Source organism: Rutilus rutilus, assembly GCF_951802725.1.
Source record: "Rutilus rutilus genome assembly, chromosome: 9".
Classification (NCBI taxonomy): domain Eukaryota; kingdom Metazoa; phylum Chordata; class Actinopteri; order Cypriniformes; family Leuciscidae; genus Rutilus; species Rutilus rutilus.
Genome location: NC_140223.1, coordinates 12,173,641 through 12,196,693, shown reverse-complemented (window position 1 = coordinate 12,196,693; position 23,053 = coordinate 12,173,641). Strand labels below are relative to the sequence as shown.

The 23,053-nt window shown below is 38.0% G+C and overlaps 1 protein-coding gene across 2 annotated transcripts; it reads right to left on the bottom strand.

Moving 5' to 3' along the window:
* Window positions 1-2,756: 2,756 nt before the first annotated feature.
* rab4b (RAB4B, member RAS oncogene family) lies at window positions 2,757-22,751 on the bottom strand. Of its 2 annotated transcripts, none has more exons than XM_084418925.1 (8): window positions 22,541-22,751; window positions 15,284-15,364; window positions 12,307-12,421; window positions 12,154-12,216; window positions 7,484-7,638; window positions 6,340-6,435; window positions 4,374-4,551; window positions 2,757-3,799 (listed from the first exon to the last, which is right to left on the bottom strand). In XM_084418925.1, the coding sequence occupies exons 1-7, from the start codon at window positions 22,554-22,556 to the stop codon at window positions 4,436-4,438; spliced, it is 642 nt and encodes a 213-aa protein (XP_084275051.1). In that variant the 5' UTR covers window positions 22,557-22,751; the 3' UTR covers window positions 2,757-3,799; window positions 4,374-4,435. The 2 variants fall into 2 exon arrangements, with proteins under 2 accessions (XP_084275051.1, XP_084275052.1); XM_084418926.1 differs by having other exon boundaries at window positions 3,663-3,803; window positions 4,379-4,551; window positions 22,541-22,729.
* Between the last annotated feature and the right edge of the window lie 302 nt (window positions 22,752-23,053).

The following is a 23,053-nucleotide window of genomic DNA, read 5'->3' as shown; positions in this document are numbered from 1 at the left end:
TGGGAATCCCTAAAAGTATAAAGCACCTGAAATAACCCTTATGTCCTAAGAGTGCACTCTTATGGCAATTTATAATTTGGATTGGTGGTAAATTACTAACTGTTAGGTCGAAATCACCTCATAAAATGATTACATTTTCTTACAAGATCAGATTGGAAGTATTTTATTTCCCTTTGAACGTCACTTTTTATGCATCTGTCACCTTAAAAATAGAGATAATCTGATCTAACAACTTTCTCATTGTCACACACAAAACAGAGACAATAGAAAAAACTTACACAACATAAAAAAACAAGCTAACTTTAATTATAATCTTAATCTTTAAAACCAACAAGCACCCCTCCCCCCAAACACTCCAATAGACAAATTCAATCTTATTTACAGCATACATGATCCAGATATACAGTATTTATGAATGAACAAATCACACTAGTTACTAAGCAACAACTGGTTAAATGCAGTACTTTGAGCTACTCTTCAAATGCACTCCATAATGATATTTGGTTACAAAACGCAACCAAATTCAAATACATAAGCCATCGAATATCATCTGGCTCAGACAGTGAAGTTGTTCTAAAGGTGAGTAACATTAGTGAAATTTTGGTGGGCAAAAAAAAACAGGTCTTTTGTCAATAGTCTTAAACCAAGTCACTTTCAAACCAACAGCTTTCTGTTCGTCAACATGGCGAATTCACATGATCGACTTGAACCCATTGTCAAATCTGCATGGGGAAATCTTTCGCCCTGACAAAAAAAAAATATCGCGTCGATTCCTATTGAAATGACTGGATTTTGCTTGCAAATATGTGCTGAACATTAGTAAACATGACCACACCTTAACGATCACATTTGCATATGCTTGACAAATTTTCTCTGGCAAAATTCAGTCATTTTAAAAGGAATTTGCACAGTCTGGAATTTTGTGTTGAGGGTGAGAACGTTTGCCACGCTATGAAAGCTTGTTTCCGCCAAGAAACAATTTAAAAGATAATTCCGACACATTTTTCATCTCACAATTCATCAAAAAAAAAAAAAAAAACAGAATTGCAAGTTTATATCTCGCAATTTTGACTATATAACTCGCGATTCCAAGTTTATATCGCGAAAATTTGAGGGGAAAAAAGCCGAAATTGCGAGATGGAAATACAAATGTGAGGAGAAAAAAAAAGAAAGAAAAAAAAAGTCGCAATTAACGTTACCTTTTTTATTTTTTATTCAGTGGCGGAAACAAGCTTCCATACATAGACTGTAAAAAATAACTTCCATACCGCGCAGATTTTGATCGTTCAATTTGGTCAAAAACAACGAGCCACAATGACCAACAGAGAGTTGCTTAAAGGTACAGTCACATTAGCAAAAAATTGCAGTTAAAAATATACGTGTTCGATTTGAAACCGTTGCAAAATTTTGAACAGCGTAGTGACTTTTGAAGCACAGCTCACACAGAAGTCGCTTTCAAAACGAGCCGGTTTCTGTTAGTCAATGCATCAAGCTTGAACACGAGAGACATCTGCGCGAGGAACTTTTTCACCCCTACGTGAAACGCCCGCGAAATTTCACAGAGTAATTGTGATCGCCTCTTCTTAACACCATGTACTACATTTCAGTGGGACCATACTATTAACAAAGCATGCAAATTTTCAAGGAAACAGTTTGGGACTCCCTAATATCAGTGCCATATTAAAATGAATATTCCAGGTTAAATAAATTGAGCTTAATGGACATTGAGCATCAAATACTGTGTTGTGTGCTGCTTATCACAGAAAATTATTTAGAGGGGGTAAAAACTTCCATTGTAGGTGCATAAACTTCCACTTTTTACAAACCGAATCGAAGTAAATTTCTGTAACTCTTAACTTGTAGCCTATCTGTGAATATATCTTTACTTTGAGTCAATTTTGTTGAATATAAGTGGTTTAAATCAGACAAAACATTCGGTAAAAGTGGACGTAACAGAATAAGTGCATTTTAAAGATCTTGGACAATTATGAGAGCGAGACGGCCATGATCAAACATCGTGTAGAACAATCATGTGGTTAGTCAGTGAAGGCTGTGTTTGTACTAGAAGAGATATGATGACCCACTCCACATTTACAACTAAAAAGCATGTTCTTGTCCACAGCTGATGACTCCTTTGCCGCTGAGAAATGGGGTCGGACTAGTCTCAGTTGTTCTTTAGTAAGGAATGATCACTCCTCAAACAATATTCTCTCATTTAATATCATTAAATTACTATAAATTTTACAATTCTATAGGTACAGTATATAAACAGTCAAAAAAAGTGCACTTGCAGAGGGGAAAAAGAAAACACATCACATAGACAGTTCTTAAAACACAGATCAAAACAGGTCTGTCTGTGGTGCATAATGATGATGTCACTGAGGGAACGGGGGCACCGTGCCGGTCATCACCTCTAGATCTCCCTGTCATGGGTAACCAGAGCAAACAGCGAACCCAAAATATGTACACAAGTGTAAGATGAAATATGTTGCTGAAATATTCTTCCGTTCTAATAACGTACCTTGTTTCACTTATTACGCGACTCTGACGCAACAGTAAAAGGGCTGAATCTCACAAAGAAATGCCTGGGAGCGGTTTCATTCGGAAGAAAATCACAAGAATTTAGATTTTTGTTTTTTTATGCACTGTAACATTTATATCTGAAAATTAAGCATTAAAAATCATATTCCATAAAAATATTTTTTCAGGTTTAAAATCAGCATAATTTATTCTATCATTTAATAATATATTTTTTCACATTATAGGAAGGAAACTTTGGGAACAAAATGTGCTTAACTGACACACACACACAACATTTTTTTTTTTATTGTCCTAAAGTAACCATAGGAAACAATTTTTAATTGATTTCTTTTGGCTTCAGGGTGAAATGCGACATGCACGTTCTTTGGGAGATTCACCCATACAGACTCCAAACTTGTCATTTTAATGATTGATATTTGTACGCATTTTTTGGAGAAACCCTGATTGAGTCGTAGTCCTACATCTCAATAAACGATTTAGCCATTAGCGGCCCGTGCAAATGACGGGTGAGGTTAAGTTAGACGATGACCTCCAACCCAAGCCAGAGCGGGGTGGCGGTAAACATCTGATATGCGCCAGATAGTGTTGAGCGGATTACAAGATCTGAACAGATGTTTCACCTTCTTTGAGCTTTCAGAAGCTCTTTAAATGCATGGCCAATGCAACAGGGTAAATTTCTGAGTGCATGAAGGGTTTTATGAGCTTTACTTTCTCACAGAAGACCAATTTTTGGCTCTAAAGTATTATAGAAATCTTCTTCTTTTTTCTTTTTTTTTTTTTTTTTATCAGGTAAAAATGCAGACTAACATGCATGGACCAATCATATGGTCATTTTTCATTTTTGGGAACATGGAAACTAAACCAAAAAGGGGAACCAATCCAACAAAGGTCTGATATGTCACAATGTATAAAATGATTCAGCGATATCTAGTTTAAGACCTAGGGATGTTACTTCTGTTGTTGATTGGTTTATCCCAGTCTAGTGAAGTCTAGATGATGGCTGTTTGACTTCACAAGAAGGAAGTGTGTGTGTAAGAATCACAGGAGGAGTCACACACACACACACACACACACACACAGAGTTGGGTTCACCTCTACTGCCCGTGGCCTTCGCTAGGCAGCCGGGGAGATCTGTCCTAGGTGAACAGCTTTCTGAGGTCAGAGGTCAAAGGTTGCAGATGAATGATCCAGATGTGTCTGGGTGTGGAAGGGTCACATTTGGGAGTGGGGGGGCGTACAGACCCAGAGACACCCGGAGCTGAAAGGAGGAGTCAATCAACGTTTAAAAACAGCACAATCCACACCGATTATTGATGATAAGAAGAAACTTTTTTTTTGATCAGCAAATTAGAATGATTTCTGAAGGATCATGTGACACTGAAGACTGGAGTAATGATGCTGAAAATTCAGTTTAGATCAAGTTAAATTGTATTTTTTTATGTTAAATTGTAATAATATTTCACAGTATAACGGTTTTTAGTGTATTTTTGATTAAATAAATGCAACCTTGGTGAGAAAAAGACACTTTCAAAAAAAATCTTACTGACCCCAAACATTTGAACGGTAGTGTATTATATATAACGTTCATAATATTATAATCTATACTTTTGTTATATTCTATTATATCATAGTCCTTTTTAACAGTAAGTCAGCTGTCTAAGGTGTATGATCTTGATGAACAATGTTTAAATATTGAAAGAATAATTCATTAACAGTGTGTATTTTCACATTTATCCTGGTGTAATGTATTGCTCTATAGACTTCCATTGTAAGTGCATTGCTGTACATTTGATTACTGCATGTCAGAACAATCCCAGAAGCCCTGAACTGACCTGAGGGGGGAGGTTGTGTGTGTACGGTCTGATGACAGGTATCGGTCAGGGTGTCCAGGCCCCTAACAGTTACACTGCTGCTTGGTCTGTGCGGCAGAGCCCCGGGGCTGTCTGAGCTGCCGCAGGGACGCGTCACCGTACTGGATCCCAGAACCCATCCGCTCCGGGTCCAACTCGCCTGTACGGGCACAAGCACAACATTTAACCCTATAAAGCCTACTGTGTCATATTTGATACTCGCATTTCAAAGGCTTCCCAATTATAAACAAGACCAAAAAAAACGACATGCCTTCTGTCATCTGATTCATTAAAACTATTTTTAAGGCCTGTATAATTCTGAAGCCGCCCACCTTCAGGTCTTTTTGCTGTGAAATCTTCACTGATTTATATGAAGTACATGTAATAACTTTTATATTGTTAGTAATATTTCAAGATAAACACTTACAGCACTGAAGCAACTTTGTTGATTATCCATACTGAATTTTTTAGAATAATCATGTTAAAATAGATCAAATATAATACATTAGGCCTTTGAGGAACTTTTATCTGTTCATCTCTCACGGTACGTTCACACGGGGCGTCAGCGTCAACACTTGACGGAAGGCGTGGCTGAAGTTTGGCACTGACGCCATGGTCATAGCAGCGTCAGCCAATGAAATTAGACAGGAACTCAACAACAAGCTTCATTGCCGTGATTGGCTGCCGCCTGGCTACTGTATTTGCATAGAGCGATCCTGATTGGCTGACGCTTCCGTCTGCGGCGCTTCACTGGCGTTGCTTGCGGCAGAAGTTGAAAAATTCTCAACTTCTGCCGCGAGCAACGCCAGTGAAGCGCCGCCGACGGATCCACAATTCTTTTCGGCAACGCTTGACGTCACCCATTCAAAGTCAATGGGAAGCGTTGACGCTGACGCCCCGTGTGAACGTACCGTCAGTCATTGCAACATATGGGGGGGGGATAATCCCTTTTTAATAAAAAGTTTACGCTCACTTGATGTGGTTTTTGACAAAAAAAACAACAAAAAAACAATAACGCCAATAATAAAAGATGGAAACGCATTTGCCGAATAATTTCTGACTTAGCGAACATTAAACTCAAGCGACTAATCTTCGATTTCCACTGATGGTGTTTTGTTTACTGTTGATTACTAGGTTACCAATACCACAATCATCTGCTCGAACAACATGATGGAAACACACTTAATTTGCCTTTTTTTGTTTTTTTTTTATTCACTTTTCACTTTTCACTTTTTGAAACCCAGCTATTGATTTACATTACAATCTATCAGATTCAGAATTAACTTTTTTTGTCATAAATATCATCATAAATGTGTTTAATATCATAAATGCATATTTTTGTTTAGTCTGGGTCTCTGAATAAAACTACTTCAGTTGTTGTGCTGATGATTCACATCATTTCTTGATTATTGTGCAGAGTGATTGGATGCTTCTTAAATAATTGCAAAATTGGCCGAAAAAAAGAAATTTTACTGTTTTTGGCCCTGTCACAAAATGACCAGCTAGCATCATTTCATCAGCACTATAAAATATAAATCATTCTGATTGATTGCTATTCTGATTGGATTATAAGCGCAGACTGATTGCTATAAAAGGAGTGAAGAAGAGCTTCCAATCATTGAGTTGTGTTAGCAATGATTCCCTCCAAAGAAAGACGAGTAGCCATCATCGCTTTGCATCAAAATGGCTCACATGCAAGGAAATTGCTGCAAAGAATATTGCACCTGAAAGAACCATTTACTGGATTATCAAGAACTTCAAGGAGAGAGGTTCAACTGCAGTGCACACACACACGCAATTTAAAAAATATATATATTATGACTGATTATTATTTCATATGTCAGGCTTTGCAGAGTTAAACTTTATTTCTTTCACCATGACTACTAAAGCTTCACAAAAGCATTTAGGCTGCGTCCGTCAGTAAATGAATAGCAGAGTTAACTCTTACCTGACTCAATCTTGTTGAGGATGTTGCGAGCACATTTGAGAAAGGCTTCCTCTACGTTCTCCCCGGTCAAAGCGCTCGTCTCCAAAAACATCAGCTCTGGGTTGGAGGACACAGTCAGATGAACATCAAAATCAACCCTCTGATCATGCGGCAAAAGCTTTAGTGTTGTAAAGGTCCATTTTGATAGCGGTTATCAGGCTTGCTAAGCATCAGTTTCATTAGTGTAAACAGCATCATCAGCAAGAACCAACTTATGGTCTTTAGACATCTCTACGGCACTCCTGTGACCAATACATAAGGGCTTGTAAATGAGCCGCTCATAAAAATCCTGCTGTTTGAACACGCTCACCAACAGAGAGGAAGAGAAGCGCACTCTCTGCAGCGGCGCACATGTGTTTGGACAATTATCAAATTATTAAAAAAATCTCTCTACATGACAAACACGTGCCAGAAGCAAGTGAAAACTGATGTTAATAATTTAATTCATTACATTTCATTACATTTATATAGCGCTTTTCTAGGTACTCAAAGCGCTTTACATGAAAGGGGGAATCTCCTCAACCACCACCAATGTGCAGCATCCACTTGGATGATGCGACGGCAGCCATATTGCGCCAGAACGCCCACCACACACCAGCTTACTGGTGGAGAGGAGACAGTGATGAAGCCAATCAGTATATGGGGATGATTAGGAGGCCATGATGGACAGAGGCCAAGGGGCAAATTTGGCCAGGATGCCGGGGTTACACCCCTACTCTTTTTCGAAGGACATCCTGGGATTTTTAATGACCACAGAGAGTCAGGACCTCGGTTTTACGTCTCATCCGAAGGACGGTGCTCATTGACAGTGTAGTGTCCCCATCACTACACTGGGGTATTAGGACCCACACAGACCACAGGGTGAGCACCCCCTGCTGGCCTCACTAACACCTCTTCCAGCAGCAACCTGGTTTTCTCAGGAGGTCTCCCATCCAGGTACTAACCAGGCTCAGCCCTGCTTAGCATCAGTGGGAAACCAGTCTTGGGCTACAGGGTGATATGGCTGCTGGCATGTTGTCACACTGTGAGGCACAAACAGGCAAGGAAATATGAATACTTTCAGACCCTAGTTACAAAAGTGGTACGCATTAAGAGCAGCCCTAACCGTTCTCCTGGGCAAAACGAGACGCCTCGAGGAAGGTGACCTCGCGGTCCGCATCCAGATCCTTCTTATTCCCGCACAGGATGATGACGATGTTGGGGCTGGCCAGCGTCCGTGCGTCCGTCAGCCAGTTAGTCAGAGCATTGTAGGTCTCCCGACTAGAAGACAGATAAAGAAAGTCAAAACCATGTAGCGCTTTTAATGATACGCACTGTCAAAGCAGCTTTACAGAAAATCATGATGTCAATGTTAATGTAGAAAGTCTTCACATCTTCATGCCTTATATAGCTAGGGTGACCACCATCAAACAAACCAAATGTGGGACGATTACCAAGTTTGTGTGGGACAATGTGGAACATGTTACCAACACTAAAACATAACCTGAAACTGTTATATAACGTCTATTTTAACTTAATAAAAACATTTGCATTCTGCATTTCAGCTGATAAAAATACTTGGTTCTTTAGTCCCTTCCAGAAAACACCATTACATCACAATGTAACATAACATGTCTTTATTTTACATGTCATTTAAATTCAACATCTGAGCCCAAAGGCAGCAGGCATCATGCAGATAACTATTTTTGAAACAGTTCTGACCAAGTCCAACTAAATAAATAATGAACAAATAAAATATAAAACAACATGAAATTAGTTCATTGACAGTCTTATATATTAAGAATATATTAAACCAAAAACGTTCATATTTTTAGAAAGGATGTGAATTAAAACAACCACAGAAGGCAACATGTTGATCAATTCTGTTAAATTTTAATTTATCGAATTATCCATTTGTTTTTCCAACATTACATAAAGCGCTGGGCAATAAATGAATTATATTTCTGCAACAATATAAACAGACGAAATTTGCTATATACTATGAAGGGGGTGGATTGGAATCCACTGCTGAGTGATTATCATCAAGGTATTAATCAATATTTTTCCTTCTAAATATCACATGAGTTGAATGACTTCTCTGGAGATTTTACTTTGTTATAGAAGTTACCAGTGTGATTACTGAAATGTTCTTTTCATGTATTCTTTTTAATGTCAGTATTTGATATCTGAATGCAGTAACAGTGCTTGCCTACTTATCCCGGCTTCCAGAAAGTAAATAGGGACTGGTTTTGTGTTTGAGAAAGGTCTTCAACATGTCAAAACACATAGGGGTCATTGAAGTCTATAGTTTAAGGGACCATTTCTCAGTTAAAGCCTATATTTTCCATTTTGACTAAAGTGTCCTATCCTGAGAGAAAGAACTTGTTATCTTGATGTTTTGAGACGAGACTCCTGTTTATAGTTAGAGCCTGGCCAAAACCAACCTTGGAAAAGATGTGTGCCGGGTGTGTGTGTTAGTCTTCTTGGTTACAGGTTAAGGAACCACTGGCATTGTTGGAGATTGACGGAGTTGTTGTTCGGGACATGCTGGCACCCAGCAACCCAAATCCCCGACCTGGAAGGTCACGGCGTGCCTAACTTCAGGGTCCGAGTGTCAGCGGCATAATCTATGGAGATACGCTTCTGTCTATCTGTATATGTGTGGAAAATTACTATGTTTATCAATTTCTTAGCCAATCAGAATCATTCAGCCTGTAAGCAATGACGTAGCTTAGACCTTGGAAATGGTATAACTGCTGTGATCTTTGTAACTGTAAGCGGGGCGGCCTACGAACTCCTGTGTGAGTCTTGAAGCTGAACTTCTGCTGATGAAACTGCAAACTATCCTCAGTAAAACTTTTCTTCAATTTTTTATAATTCTGACTCCGGGTCTTCTTTCAAACATCTGGTCCTTGGGTCCTAAACTGTAAACCCCTTACAACTATATGTATAGCTTTAAGTGAGTATACTGTATGTATGCACGTAAATAGTACATACTATATATATATATTTTTATATAACTTTTAATACATTTTTTGACAACAATTCAGCAGTTGAGATTGTCTATATAGTGCATACCGTTTAATGTGTACTGTATATATCTGTGTAATGTTTGATTTACTTGCAGTAGTGTAGGATGATTTATTATTAGTTCCTAATTTGTTACTTCATTCGAGTTATTCAGCACTGCTGATGTGCAACAAAGATAATGTTATTTTGGTTATAACCAAACAATAAAAATATCACAAATCTATAGTCTTGAAAGTAGAGCTGCACGATTAATCATTAAAAGATTGCGATCTCAATTCAAACACCCACAAAATCTTATTCCTAAACGATAACGATTCGCCTGCGTCTATTAAATCTTTGACAAAATTACGATGCGTTGGCAGATTTGATAAATACAAATAAATTTACAAGTTGGAATCTCGTAATTACGGCTTGGCGTGAACACACTTAAGTTTGCAGTGGATTGTTGTGGGGCTGCGCTAATTGTATCCAAATGGTGGTGCTTTGCTTTCAAATTTATCGTTTTTTGCTATTTTTGCCATAATCTTTATTACATTACCAGGCATTAAATCACTGATAACCTTTGGCAACATTTCAGAAATTAACTATTACCTACAACAGTAACCTTGAATAGCTATTGATGAACATTAACCAATAGCATGTGCAGCTTAGTTGACGTCCAATGAAAAGGAATGGTTTCAGAGGTACATTTTAATAACAATTATGAACACAAATATTTATATCCTGCAGCACAGATAATTTGAGCAGATACCAGGAAATATGTTGGCTTTGAGAGAATGGCCAGGTCTGTTACTAATTCAATATTTGCCCTGCTTTCCACCATTTATAATCAGTCCCACAGAAACTGCCTTTGTGAGTGAATAACAGCGAACATTGATTTAACGTACTTCACTGTACTTCAACTCCCGCTTCTCAGAAGTCAATGCCTGTGACTTTTTGAGTGCTTGGAGAAACGATGAGACAATACATGACTCATAATGCCCTCCAGATTTCTTTACTGTGCGTTCGTCACGCTTTCAGGGAATCTAGTTGTTTGAGTCACTGGTCTCCAGGGCAACCATTAACCTGTGGCCACAGCGACGGGCGAAAGAGAGCGTGTTAAATGTGTTTGAGTGTAAAGCAGTTTAAGTGTCTCCGGTCTGCAGCTGCAGTGATGGCAGTTCAGTGCCGAAGGATGACCCTCATCAAACACACAATCCATCACTGTGTTCATCTCTCTCTCACTGCGCACACACTCCATCAAATTGACTCGCCAGAAGATGACATTTTATTACAGTGCTGTCAGTGTTTATTATTACTCCATTGTCTTTGTCTCTATTACCATGACAGCTGCATAGCAACCTGGAGATGATCCAATTCAACGCCATAGTCAATCTCTCCATCTGCCTCTGTTTTTAGTTTTTACCAAATTCTTTTATTTTCTCCCCCGCATTTAAATTTTTCTGTATAATTTTTTTTGTGTGGCCGTTTTTATGTTTCTGTTTATTTTATGTTTCAGACATTTAAATACACCTATGTACCAGCAAAAAAAGAGTTTGTTAAAAACACACTGATGTCTTTGGAAGTGGCAATAATAATCCTTTAAATTAAATTTGATGATGCGTTTCATTCATATCAGATACTATGATATATATATATATATATATATATATATATATATATAGGTATATATATAGGTATATATATATATAGGTAACTATACATTTTATAAAAATTTTATTTAATTTTTACATTTTTTTATTTTAATTCTATTCTTCTCCCAGTTGAACGGCCATTTACTTTCAAGTGTTTCGGGAGAAGTGGATGAATTTACGTGCTGTAAATCTGACAGATCCGCAAACTAATATGGCGCAGGCCATCGCTCATTATTAATCAACTAAACATGATCATTATTAAAGGTGTAAAAAAAAAAAAAAAAAAAAAAAAAAAAAAATTCACTTTTTCATTTGACAATCGGAATATATCAGATGGTTCATGACAAAAAACACCAGCAGTGTTTTAAAAGTTTAACAAAAATAAAATTAGGGCCCTAAATAAATAAAAATTCCTCCCTCAAATTTCATGTTTTTCTGGATTGATGATTTAATACAAATTTGTTTTAAATTGTGGTAATCAAATGAAGGCATAACGCATTAATTTATTTCATCTTAAATATTATATAATCAAATTAAAATGTAACAACCTTTTATTTTTTCAGCAATCAAAGTGCTGCGCAACAGAGGTTTATTGTTCAATTTAAAACATTGAAAATGAAGTTAATCATTTTATTAGTACCAGTATTAATACTTTGATAAGTACATTCTACTGTACAATAGTAATATATTTCTGTCAGAATTTTGAGTTTCTGTGTGTAGATGATATGACAATAGTTTTTCTCAAAAGAAACAAATCAAATTCTCAAAGAAACAAATCAAATTCTCAAATCAAGTCAAGAAAACATCACAAGCATCACGTGTGCTTGAGTATGTGAAATAAGAGGAAACCACACCATTCATTCACACTGAGACACGCAGAACATGCAGGCTTAATATTCACAGACATATTCCATATTGTGATTTGAATAAGTGTACAGCCCTACTTGTGATTTATTCTCCCAAAATTCTATGATATTCCGTCTTATACAGTAAATTCCATTTATATGACTGGATTCCTTGATTCTGCATCGCAGAAATCATCATAGTTCATTTCCTACAGCTAAAAATATTCATTTCATTCCATTACAAAATGTGTCTTTGCGGTCGAGTGACCCCGCTTCGACGGCCTTACCTTGTGATGTCATATACGAGAAGAGCCCCTGCTGCACCACGGTAGTAACTGCGGGTCACTGACCTGTAAGACACAAGCAGTGAATGACTTCCACCAATCAGAGTCAGCATACAGCAGTATGGATATCCTAACAAACCAATCACAGGCAAGTACCTGAAGCGCTCCTGCCCAGCCGTGTCCCAGATCTGCAGTTTGACCGTTTTTCCGCCAACGTTGACAACCCTGGAGCCAAACTCAACGCCAATGGTGTGGTTAGAGTCCTGTTTGACTGTGACAGAAGATGCTCAGTAAGAAGCAGATCTGACGGACCGCTTAAAAAGGGTCGTTTCATACAGTTTGACTTTGATGCCTTTTTTTGTGCCAGAATTAAAATTTTCATGACCATCTTCTCTGAGAGAAGTGCACTGTTTTCTGCCGTGCCTTTAAAGGGGTCATATAATGCCATTTTTGTACAAGCTAATATGATTCTTTAGGGTCTAAATTAAAAGTTTGTAATATACTTTAATTAAAAATTCTCATTAGTATTGTAAGAAAACACTCATTTTACCTGGTCAAAAACAGCTCTGTTTTCATCACGCCGTTTCAGTGCCTGGTTCTTTAAATGATAATGAGCTTGCTAACCACGCCCTCTGTTCTGTGCTCACACCGTTTCAAAAACAATAACACCATATCCATAACGCGTTTTTTATTATAAACATGGGATTATGAATTATATTGAGATCGTCGTACATAGAAAACATGCCGTAATGTACCCTGAGTGTAAAAATAGCCGCATTCATCGTGAAGCGTGCAGCAAGCGATTTGCAAAGATTAATATAAAGATTAATAAAATGTTACACTCACTCACTTCTTCTGGAGGTGCGTCAGGAACACGAATAGTTGGTACAGATCCTTTTTTCAGGAGCAGCTTCTTAGTAAAACCAGCTTTATAACGTACTGACCCTCGTTTATAAAGCAGCCTGGTGAAATGATTCGCGCAAACATGAAAGCATTGACGTTGATCATGATTCGTGGGGAATTCCCTTCGAAAAACAAACTCAGCCACTGCGTCTTCATCGGATCGGATTTAGGAACATCAGAATGACTGCTGTGTTCGTTATTACACCCAAGAAACACCACAATCGCTTAGACGCCATTCTACTCCAGCATATCAACAAAGGCGGACTACTATGACGAAGGCTGTCACAGCTCGCTCAGGGCGGGTCTTGTGTTGAAACACGGCTGTCACTCAACAATTGCGGGAGGGGCGTTGGATATTGTGACGTCATAATATCGAACGGCTTGATTTCAGAGAGGGTCAAACATATAAGGAGATTAAAACAAAACCACTGGATGGATTTTTATCATGATAGGATGGTTGTGTAGAGGCACTGCCAACAGACATTTCAGTGCAATCAACTTGTAAAAGTGCATGTACCATTATATGACCCCTTTAAGACTTTAAAGTCAATGCCCTCCTTGCATGTGCAATAAGATACAGCACTTTCCTGCTCTTACTCACAGTAGGTTTGCTCTGCTGTCAGGTCAAATATAGTTTAAGCGCCCCCATCCTTCATTAACAGCCTCTTTGAAAAGAATCCTGTTTTACATTGTGTTAACAAACCAATCCATGCTGAAATGAGCTGTACTCATATAATTAGACTAAAATTATGTCATAAAAATAAATTCTCACTGGTGTATTTTTTTGTTGTTTAGAATGACAGGGCTCTACAGTGCGACCATTTCAGTGGCATTTATGACTGAAATTACTGCGGTATGTGTTCATTTTTAATGTTATCGTTATCATTATTTGGCCAATATATTAAAGCCGATAAATAATGTATTATTTCCTTCAGCTGAGACACCATGATGGTTTTGAATTGCTTGAAATATGATTGGAATCACTTCAAACGGGAAAATACAGTTAAGTGCAATGTGATGCACAAGTCTGTCATATAGGCTACACAAAATTATAATGATAACAGTATAATTGTGTGCTTGGGACATGGGGACATTTAATGGTGAGACTTTTGTTTTTGTAATCAGGCTCTCAAATTATCAAAAAATTTGGATTTAGATTTATCAGCCAATATATCGGTTATCGGCTTGCAAATATAAAGAATTATCGGTTATCGATATCGGCCAAAATTTTCATAGCGGTGCATCCCTACTTGCGTGCATCGATGACTCCATCGAAGCTCATGAAATGATGAAATTATACAATCAAAATAAAAACTACAACTCCCAAAATGCATCTAAACCCCGGAATTGTTACGCTTCATACTGCAATTGGCTGCAAGATCATATCATATAGTTATCACACAAATTTATATTTAAAACAATCTCATAACATTATGCAACTGCAGTGTAAATGCATTCATGCCACTTCTGAGCTAAACTATCTATAACTAAATGCCACTGCAGATGCAGCACTAAGATGGATTTTGTTGATACTGATTTCATCTGATTCTGTCTTATTATTCTAATTTAATTTGTGGATTTAATAAATTGAGCAACAATGAAGAGGGATCCAAAAGTTCCCATCGCCACAAGTGTTGCTGGATCCCTCTTCATTGTTGCTCTGTTTATTTTTTTCCATGCACTTTGTGATTGGGTAAAGTTGCATTCGAATAAATTAAGAGAGAATAAACATGCACAAATAAACATCCAAAATCGACAAAAACTGATAAATAATGAAAAGATTTGAGCTCTGAAACGTCGAGTGTTTTCATTGCAAAATTAGATTTACTTTAAAATATCAAGTCAAATTTGATTTGATTGATGACAATCCCTGTAGACTTCCAAAAGTCAATGCATATTTCATTTTCATATTATAACACATTCTGTTTCTGTCTTGGAAAACCACTTAAAGGCAGTGTCATTCATAATTCATTCAATGTCAAAGACACCATTTCCAGCCTCTTTTTTTCATTTACTCTGTAAATTAAGATTGGCACTGGATATTTTAAGCTTACTGACATTATTTTCATTCATTGCTTAACATGCCCACGTTTCAAATGCATGTCAAGCTACTCTGGTTTCCAAAGAATTAACATTCAAGGCCCCCTTTCTCTCTGCTGAATGCTTTACGAATTAAAGGTCATGTTTTAATTCAAGTCTTTGTGAGAGGGAGACATTAATATGGGCTTACACTTGTTCTCTATGAACTGGTGAAGGAGGCATGATTTCCCAGTCCCAGCGCTGCCAATCACCAGGAACTTAAACAGAAAATCTGAAACCAAGAGGGAGAGAAAAAGAAAGAGAATCAATATCACTGATGTGTTGCACTGAGAACATGTTTAAAAGGCTGTTTTGGATGTTGTCAGAGCGCTGGGCCATCCTGATATCCTTAATTCTTATGTCCGTCCAATTGAGGCGTGTATTCTTCAAACAATTAAAGTTAACCCATCTTGAAATGTAATGTTCATCGGTAGTGTATTTTTGGACCAATATTTGGCCATCTTGAGATTATCTGCATCCGATAAAAAGTCGTCTTAACCTTAGAAAGCAAGATTTAGCCTAAAACATTAGAATTTTAAACAAATTCACTCTCAATATGACAATATGTGCTCTCATGTCAAACAGGCATATTAAAAAAGCCAAATATTGGCCAATGAGTCATTTTTGCTTTGAAATTGGATTGGCATTGACTATAAAAAAAAAAAAAAAAACGCAATTATATTGGACATTAACAACAATACATTTCCTAGCGTTAGTCCCGCTCATTTGCAGGGGCTGCTTCATTGGAATTATCCACACACACAAACACTGGATTTGCCACAGGTTTTATGCCTCACACTCGCATTTGGCACTTACACTCACACACCTATGGCAATTTGGCAATCCACCAAACCTGTATGTCTTTGGACTGTGTGGGGGAAACCAGAGACCCCGGAGGAAACCCACACTGCCACAGGGACATTCAAACTCCACACAGAAAAGTCTCGAACTAGCCTGGTCCTACCAGACTCTTGTACATTTAAGTCTGACCACTCTCCATTGACAAGCGTTAACTTCCTTGAAGGCGGGAACTGTTGAAGTTTAAAACTATTGGATCTGCCCAGAGCCACTCTGGATCTGCCATAACCAATCGCTAATGTTTGGTCGTGACGTAACCCTACAACTCAAACTATCGCACGACATCAACATCATCGTTCTCAGCCACTCCCTTTGTTCGCTGTTTGGAGTCGGGCTGCACAATTTGGGGAAAATGTCATATTGCGATAATTGAGGTCAATATTGCGATTGCGATATGCGATATAATAAACAAATGGTTTCACGAGTCAACTTGCTTGGTTCTCGAGGAAAATAAATGCACACACAGATTAGTGATAATCTGCCTAAAGAAAAAAGTTATTTAGTCAAGACCAGTGAGTGTTTTTCTCTGTTCCCTTTGTTCTTTGATTAACTTTAGCGACAGATATAAATAGTGGCTACTGTGTACTGTCCCTTTAAGACCAGCTGCTGCTGTCAAAGACGCGGATCTCACACGCACCTCATTCTCTCACGAGTCACAACTCTTCATGTTCATCATAAGACTGCTCTTATGTTATGAAGATACTCGACAAAAAGACATTTTGGCATAATTGTGTGTGTTATTGTTCGTTCAAGCTCGAAAGAGAACTGTATTCTGGCATGCTGTTTTGTGCGCGGGCACGCACAATATTAGCGCGAGTCTTTCTGTGTGTCACAGTCAGGACATTCACAGGCAGCGCGTTCATTTTTGTCTTATCGCGCATGAATGGTTTAAACGAATTTGCATGAATAAGAGCGAGATCATGTAACACTAGCCAAAGGATGCCAAAAATTAACACATGCTGCGTTAATTGCGTTAACACAGCTAATTTGTTTAATATAAAATCGCAGCATTTTGCGGCATAATCGCGTAGGCTTGACATCGCGATTGCGATATGATTAATCGTGCAGCACTAGTTTGGACCGCCAAAAAATTGGCCGGAGAAACCCCAAGATTATACCGCAAACCCAGACGGAGTACTGAAGGAAAATGAAAATTGAGCGGAAGACAGTACGTAGGAGGCCGGAGCCAGGCTAGTCTCGAACTGGGGACCAGAAGACATTGAGCTACCCACTGAGTCACCAAGCCGCCTGGACAACGCTCTCTAGATATTGACATCGGCCATTGAACAACATACTGGTTGACCACTTCTCCTACACGATCACTTTACATCTAATATCAATTCTCATCCAACATTACATAATAGGCTTTTATAGGCTATTCAATACAATGTCAATAGTGTCAACTAAATTGCAAAGAAATGCATGCAAATCCTCACTGAAGACACAATGACATGATAGCAATAGGCATAAGTCACCGATTTGTTTCGAAGAGAAACACATGGACTGCAATTACCACAACAACAAAAAAAACACATTCTTTCCATGAGTGTTGTCACGAGTCGCTCTCTCGCTGATGATTTCAGAGTTAATTACTTACAATTTATCATCGTGCAAAAAAACAGAAAGCACAAGCTTTTGTGTCAGGTTATGTTGCAGTGCTAAATAATGGTAGAATTGTTTGTTACGACCCATCGGGACCCAATGTGAGATCCACCAATCAGAGAGGTCCCCAAATCTCAATCGATTTTTTGAATGGTTAAAATGAATGGAGAATGTGCGGCGAGGGTGTGTGTGGTGCAGAAGTTCAGCGAGGTCAGAGCGGGTCACGACCCCGGCCGCAGGGTTCAGCAGCTGATCAGTGTGAGACAAGGACAGTCCTAAAAGCTCTTTGTGTTGGAAGAGGACACAGAAAGAACTATTTGCATGTGTGGGTATGACATGCACACAGCTGGAACAGAGGAGGGTTTCAGGGGGTGGGGATCGGATGTATGGAAATGTCTATGAATCATAACTGAGCGGCATGAATATTCTCAAAGATGATATTCTCACAAGCATGTCAGAGCGTTTTAGACAAACATCAACTGTCGACAAAGGCAGCATCACAATAGAAAATTGATTTCTATATAAGATGTCTACAGTCAACAAAACTCTGCATGCAAAACAAATACATTAAAAATACACAGCACGCAAAATAGCCCCTTTTTAAAAAGTACTTTTAACTCTTTCCCTGCCATTGCCAAAATGTTTTGGCAATCCATGTTTTCATTGTAATCACTTATTATATCTTCTGAAAGCATTGAATCTCCTGATCAAAACACAAGCTTCAAATCAGAATATATATTTTGACATGCGCACACTGGACGAATATACAGAGTTTCCTGCTGTTTGCGCATAATAACTATTCTCCTACATTGGTTCTTTATTCGCTTTGAACAGCAGACTTAATATTTATCCATTTCTGCTCATAATTTGGAGACAATGAGCACATGAACCGTTGTGCCGTTCTGCTCATATTTATCATGCAGTACAAATGGCCAGAACCAGACGTCTGTGGATGGGAATCCGAAACAAGGACTGGTGGGACGTTGTCCTGCTCCACTTCACAGACGCATTGAAAAAGGAGAATTTTAGGATGACGAGACACTCATTTATATAACACTTTATTAAACAGGAAGAACAGCTCGTTCAGCGCGTCATACGTCATTACACGTCACTGCACATGCGCAGTCCTTTCAGTTTGGGTTTTCAACCCGATCAAGTGTTTACATGTTCTCTTGATCAGATTAGAAAAGGAATAAACCACCCCTTTCAATCCGATTGAAATTTCGTTCGGATCGATTGAGGTGTTTACACGAAGGCTTTTCAGTTTGATTGAGCCGTCAATTCGATTACTAACTGATTATTTGGTTGCATGTACACGTAGCCACTAGCCAGTGCCTTAAAATTCTGTTTAGATACTAGGACAGCACGGTTTTGGAACAGATCTATAATGAATATTCGCTCATACTGGAAAAGGGTAAAACATGCAAAGGACCTTGAATGGATAAAAGACTTCTGCAATCACTACGCATAATAAATCATATTAAATGAAGTGGCCCGGACTCCGGACTCAGACAGACAGCTAATGGGTGCTATTTCTGGTGCGAGTGTGTGTACTCTGACAACATGACCTTGAGCTTGTCTTCATGGAAAAGCAATTGGCGAAATGCTCACAGCCGGTCTGTACAGATACTAGCAGTAGCACCTTAAAAAGCTAAAAAGAACATCAGATTTTTGACACTTTTGAATGTTTAAGATGAAATTACTTGGGCGTCATGTGCAAGATGTATCAGTTCCCCTTAATGAACTTTAAGGGAAGTGAAAGGGTTTTCAAAAGCGATGTCAAATATTAAAGAGGACTGATTAGCAGGTCCAAATTTACCAATACAAATATCAATAGCCAGTTTAGACGCAGAACTGCACTAGTATGAAATCCAGGCCAAAGGTACAGCAACAAGGCAAACAACCTCAAAGAAGATAATCTGGTTAACAAATGACTCATTTCACTTCCTGTAAGAGAGTTTGTTGAAATAATGAAACATCATACTCAACAATGTATGTAGGGCTCCATAATTAATCTTAATAAAACCAAAATCATGATATGGCTGTAATTTAAGTAATATATTCACGGTATGGCGTTCTTAAAACACAAGCAGCTCATCCGTCGGTTGAATGCGCATTTGGGAACACAACCATCTTTCCATACTTGTAATGAGAAACAAAAGAGAAGCTTTAAGGACGCCTTGTGGTTTTGATGGTTGGGCAAAAATAAATTAACATTAGTAAAAAAAAGATCAGTAAAATAAAAAAGTAATTTTTTCTTAAATACAGGGAGTAGCACACTACTTTTTTTTGCATGTTTTTTGTTGTTGTTGCGTAACACACACCGTGTCAGAGATCCTATCTAAAAAAAAAAAAAAGATAGGGCAAAAACGTCAATATTCTATGAAATATAAGAGATCATTTCAGTGGTTTTGGGCCTTGATCTGTTACAGTGGGACAGCTGAGTCATACTAGGTCTGATGCCAAATGCTACAGTGAAGTCACTAGTATTCTAGTAGAGATCTCTGCATATTGTCTGTCTCCTGAGCGAGCAATGGATTGTCATTAAGTGTGGCCCTGGAGATTGGCTAAGGATATCAATATGCCACAGAAGAGCAATTACAGTGCCAGGGCAAGATGCTCCTCCTTTATTGGCATGGAAAGGTGATTTGTAGGCCAAGTACAATGAAGCAGACTCAGTTTCACAGGGAGGAGAGAAAGGAGAGATTTCTGCAACATGAAACTACTATCCACATTAAACTACATGAATATTTTATGATCTACAGCACAAAAACATCAGTCGATTATCAGATAAAAGACATCTCTGATTCAACCAGTGATTTAAAAGGAGCCACACATGCTTTATGGCTACATTCGCAATAAAGTATAAATGTACCTCTTATTGTATACCGCATGGTATACTACACAATAATGTCCTATCTTCACGTTGAGAAAGAGATATTAAAAAAGTCTTCTGGTGTATTCATTACACTGGAAATGGAAAATCAAGTGGAACACACTGCATTCTGGGATAAAGTATTCGTTGCAGTATGCTCCATTGTACACTGTACATTTTGGCAAGTACTATGTCATACTGCTATCATTTCATCTGTACAGAATATTTGCTTAAATGTGCATATTACTGTAGATAATAGAAAGTACACTATTCAAAACAGACCTTAGGACACTGAAAAGTCAATGGGAAACTGCTTTCGCAAAACATTTTACTCAAGTTATGCATTTCTAAGTGAAAGTATTCAATGGTGGAAAAAATAAAAGGGGCGACACTTGATTTTATCCATCGACTGGTTCGTAAAAAGTGTGACAGATGGTGTGACAGGCGTGGTGCTTTTAGGTTTTTAGAAATGGAAAAAGATATTACCTATTGATTATGAAGATAAAAACATGTTGTTGTTTTTTGGAAGAACATGCACTGATAAATCATTAAAGGGATAGTTCACTCAAAAAATTAAAAAGTCTGTCATAATTTACTCACCCTCATGTCATTCCAAACCTCTATGACTTACATTCGTCTGTAGGACATAGCCTAAAAGATGATATTTTGAAGAATGTTGGCACCAAATAATTTTGGTTACATCGACTTATACTGTATGGACAAAAAACACCAAAACATTTTTCTAAATATCTTCTTTTCACAGAAGCACGAAAATCATACAGGTTTGGAAAAACTGAAAAGGCTGAGTAAATAAATGATGACCCATTTTCATGACCGAGGTATATAAGCAAAACATTTGTATAAAATCAAATAATCAGCATTAGTGGAGTGACACTCTAGGATTTAAAGACAAATACATCTACTGTAGTAAACATTCCCCTTTTGAATGGATCAACACTAACCACAGCAAGGACAAGTGGTGCTTGTTCGAATACGCGACGTTCTATCAGTGTGTAAAAATTAAACAGGACTAAACAGTTCATGCAGAGCAATGATGCATGATGTTGATAAAGGAAGTCAGCACAGCACAGATTGAAACTATCCTTAAACCACATAGGCTATGTCAAGTTTCTATTAAAGCTGCTGTAAGAGATTTCAGCCATTTTGCTCACTTCCACCAGGCAAAGTCAGCAACTCAACCACACACGCTTCAAAAACCTATCTGACCTCCTTAAGATATCTGTATATAACATATAAAATCTATAAAGTGAGGGACAAGCTTAGAGTTTATGTCAAGTTTAGGCTTACAACAAGGGTTAGGTGCTTCTACATCAGTGTTATTCGCCTATCATTTCCCTATGATTTTAGGGATAACTTATGAGTAGGGTTAGGTTTAGGGGTTGGGATATGGTTGTTTAAATTTTCAGACAGGAATGTTGTTCCAGGATCAACCAAATATGTAGATATATAATTCATCAAAATCAGACGTGCCACACCCTTACTGGTGTTTACAGGGACCAAGACAGTCAAACACAGGTGTTTCTTCTCTAGAATATCTGTCAGGTAGTAAGGATGTTATTTATTGTGTGGTTTTCCCCAAAAAAAATGCTTACAGAACTTCTAAGTAAATACTGCAATGTGTGTATGTTGTTTTGTTGGGATTATCAACAATTATCCAATCAGTTTGTCAGTTTTTACACACACACTATTTTAGACATCACTATCACCAGTGCAACAACCTCAAGCGTGCTGCTGATCTGACAGGCCCATCTGATAGTGTGTAGATTTACTAATAAACACATATATTATATTATATTTACACACAGCCTGACCACGCCAGAACTACATTTGCGAGTCTAAGGTTATACTATGATAATACTACGTACCAGTGAATATTGGCGTAAAAATGAAAGGTTTGGAGTCAGAAACCGTTTCCCTTATGATGATGTTGATAACACACACACACACACACACACACACACACACACACACACACACATATATGCACGGGCCAGCACTCGTTAGCTCTAAGCACTAACAACAACAACAACAACACAATTGAACTGTCATTACCGTACGTCTCTGACATGTCGGTCCCACCGATAAAACCAATAAACCGGGCAGACGATACTCTTTATTCCCTTCTTCAGATAAATGCTTTGCTGTGTTTTAGTTTCTGTGTGTATGGGTGGTAGCCAACAGGCTAAATGCTAACGCCTCTCACCGTTTCCTGTTTAACAACACACAAACCTGCGCGTGCACAACGTGCTCGCGACACTGACGTGATGTCATGACGCGACCTTGTCATATAAAACCTGTCATGTTTCACCACATGACCAAAATAAATAAAAATGCAATTAATTGGTAAATACGGAGTTAAGAAGCGTTTCAGTTAAGCACTCAGTTTTATAATGGAAATAGCCTAGTATTTAAAATTGTAGGTGTCAGTAAGTTAGTGTAGGCTACTCGAACCTGGACAAGTTGAGTGCCCTGAACAACGGTCACAAACAATTAACATTTTATTAAGCTTTTTGGCGAGTTAAAGTATGTGATCATACAACAAAAAGGCTTTCATCTAATATCAAT

Coding starts and splice junctions, on each gene's coding strand:
- rab4b (XM_084418925.1), bottom strand. Junction 12,217..12,306: donor GCTGGGCAGGAGCGCTTCAG/GTACTTGCCTGT, acceptor TGTGTCTTACAG/GTCAGTGACCCGCAGTTACT. Junction 6,436..7,483: donor TCGTTTTGCCCAGGAGAACG/GTTAGGGCTGCT, acceptor CCTCCAACCCAG/AGCTGATGTTTTTGGAGACG.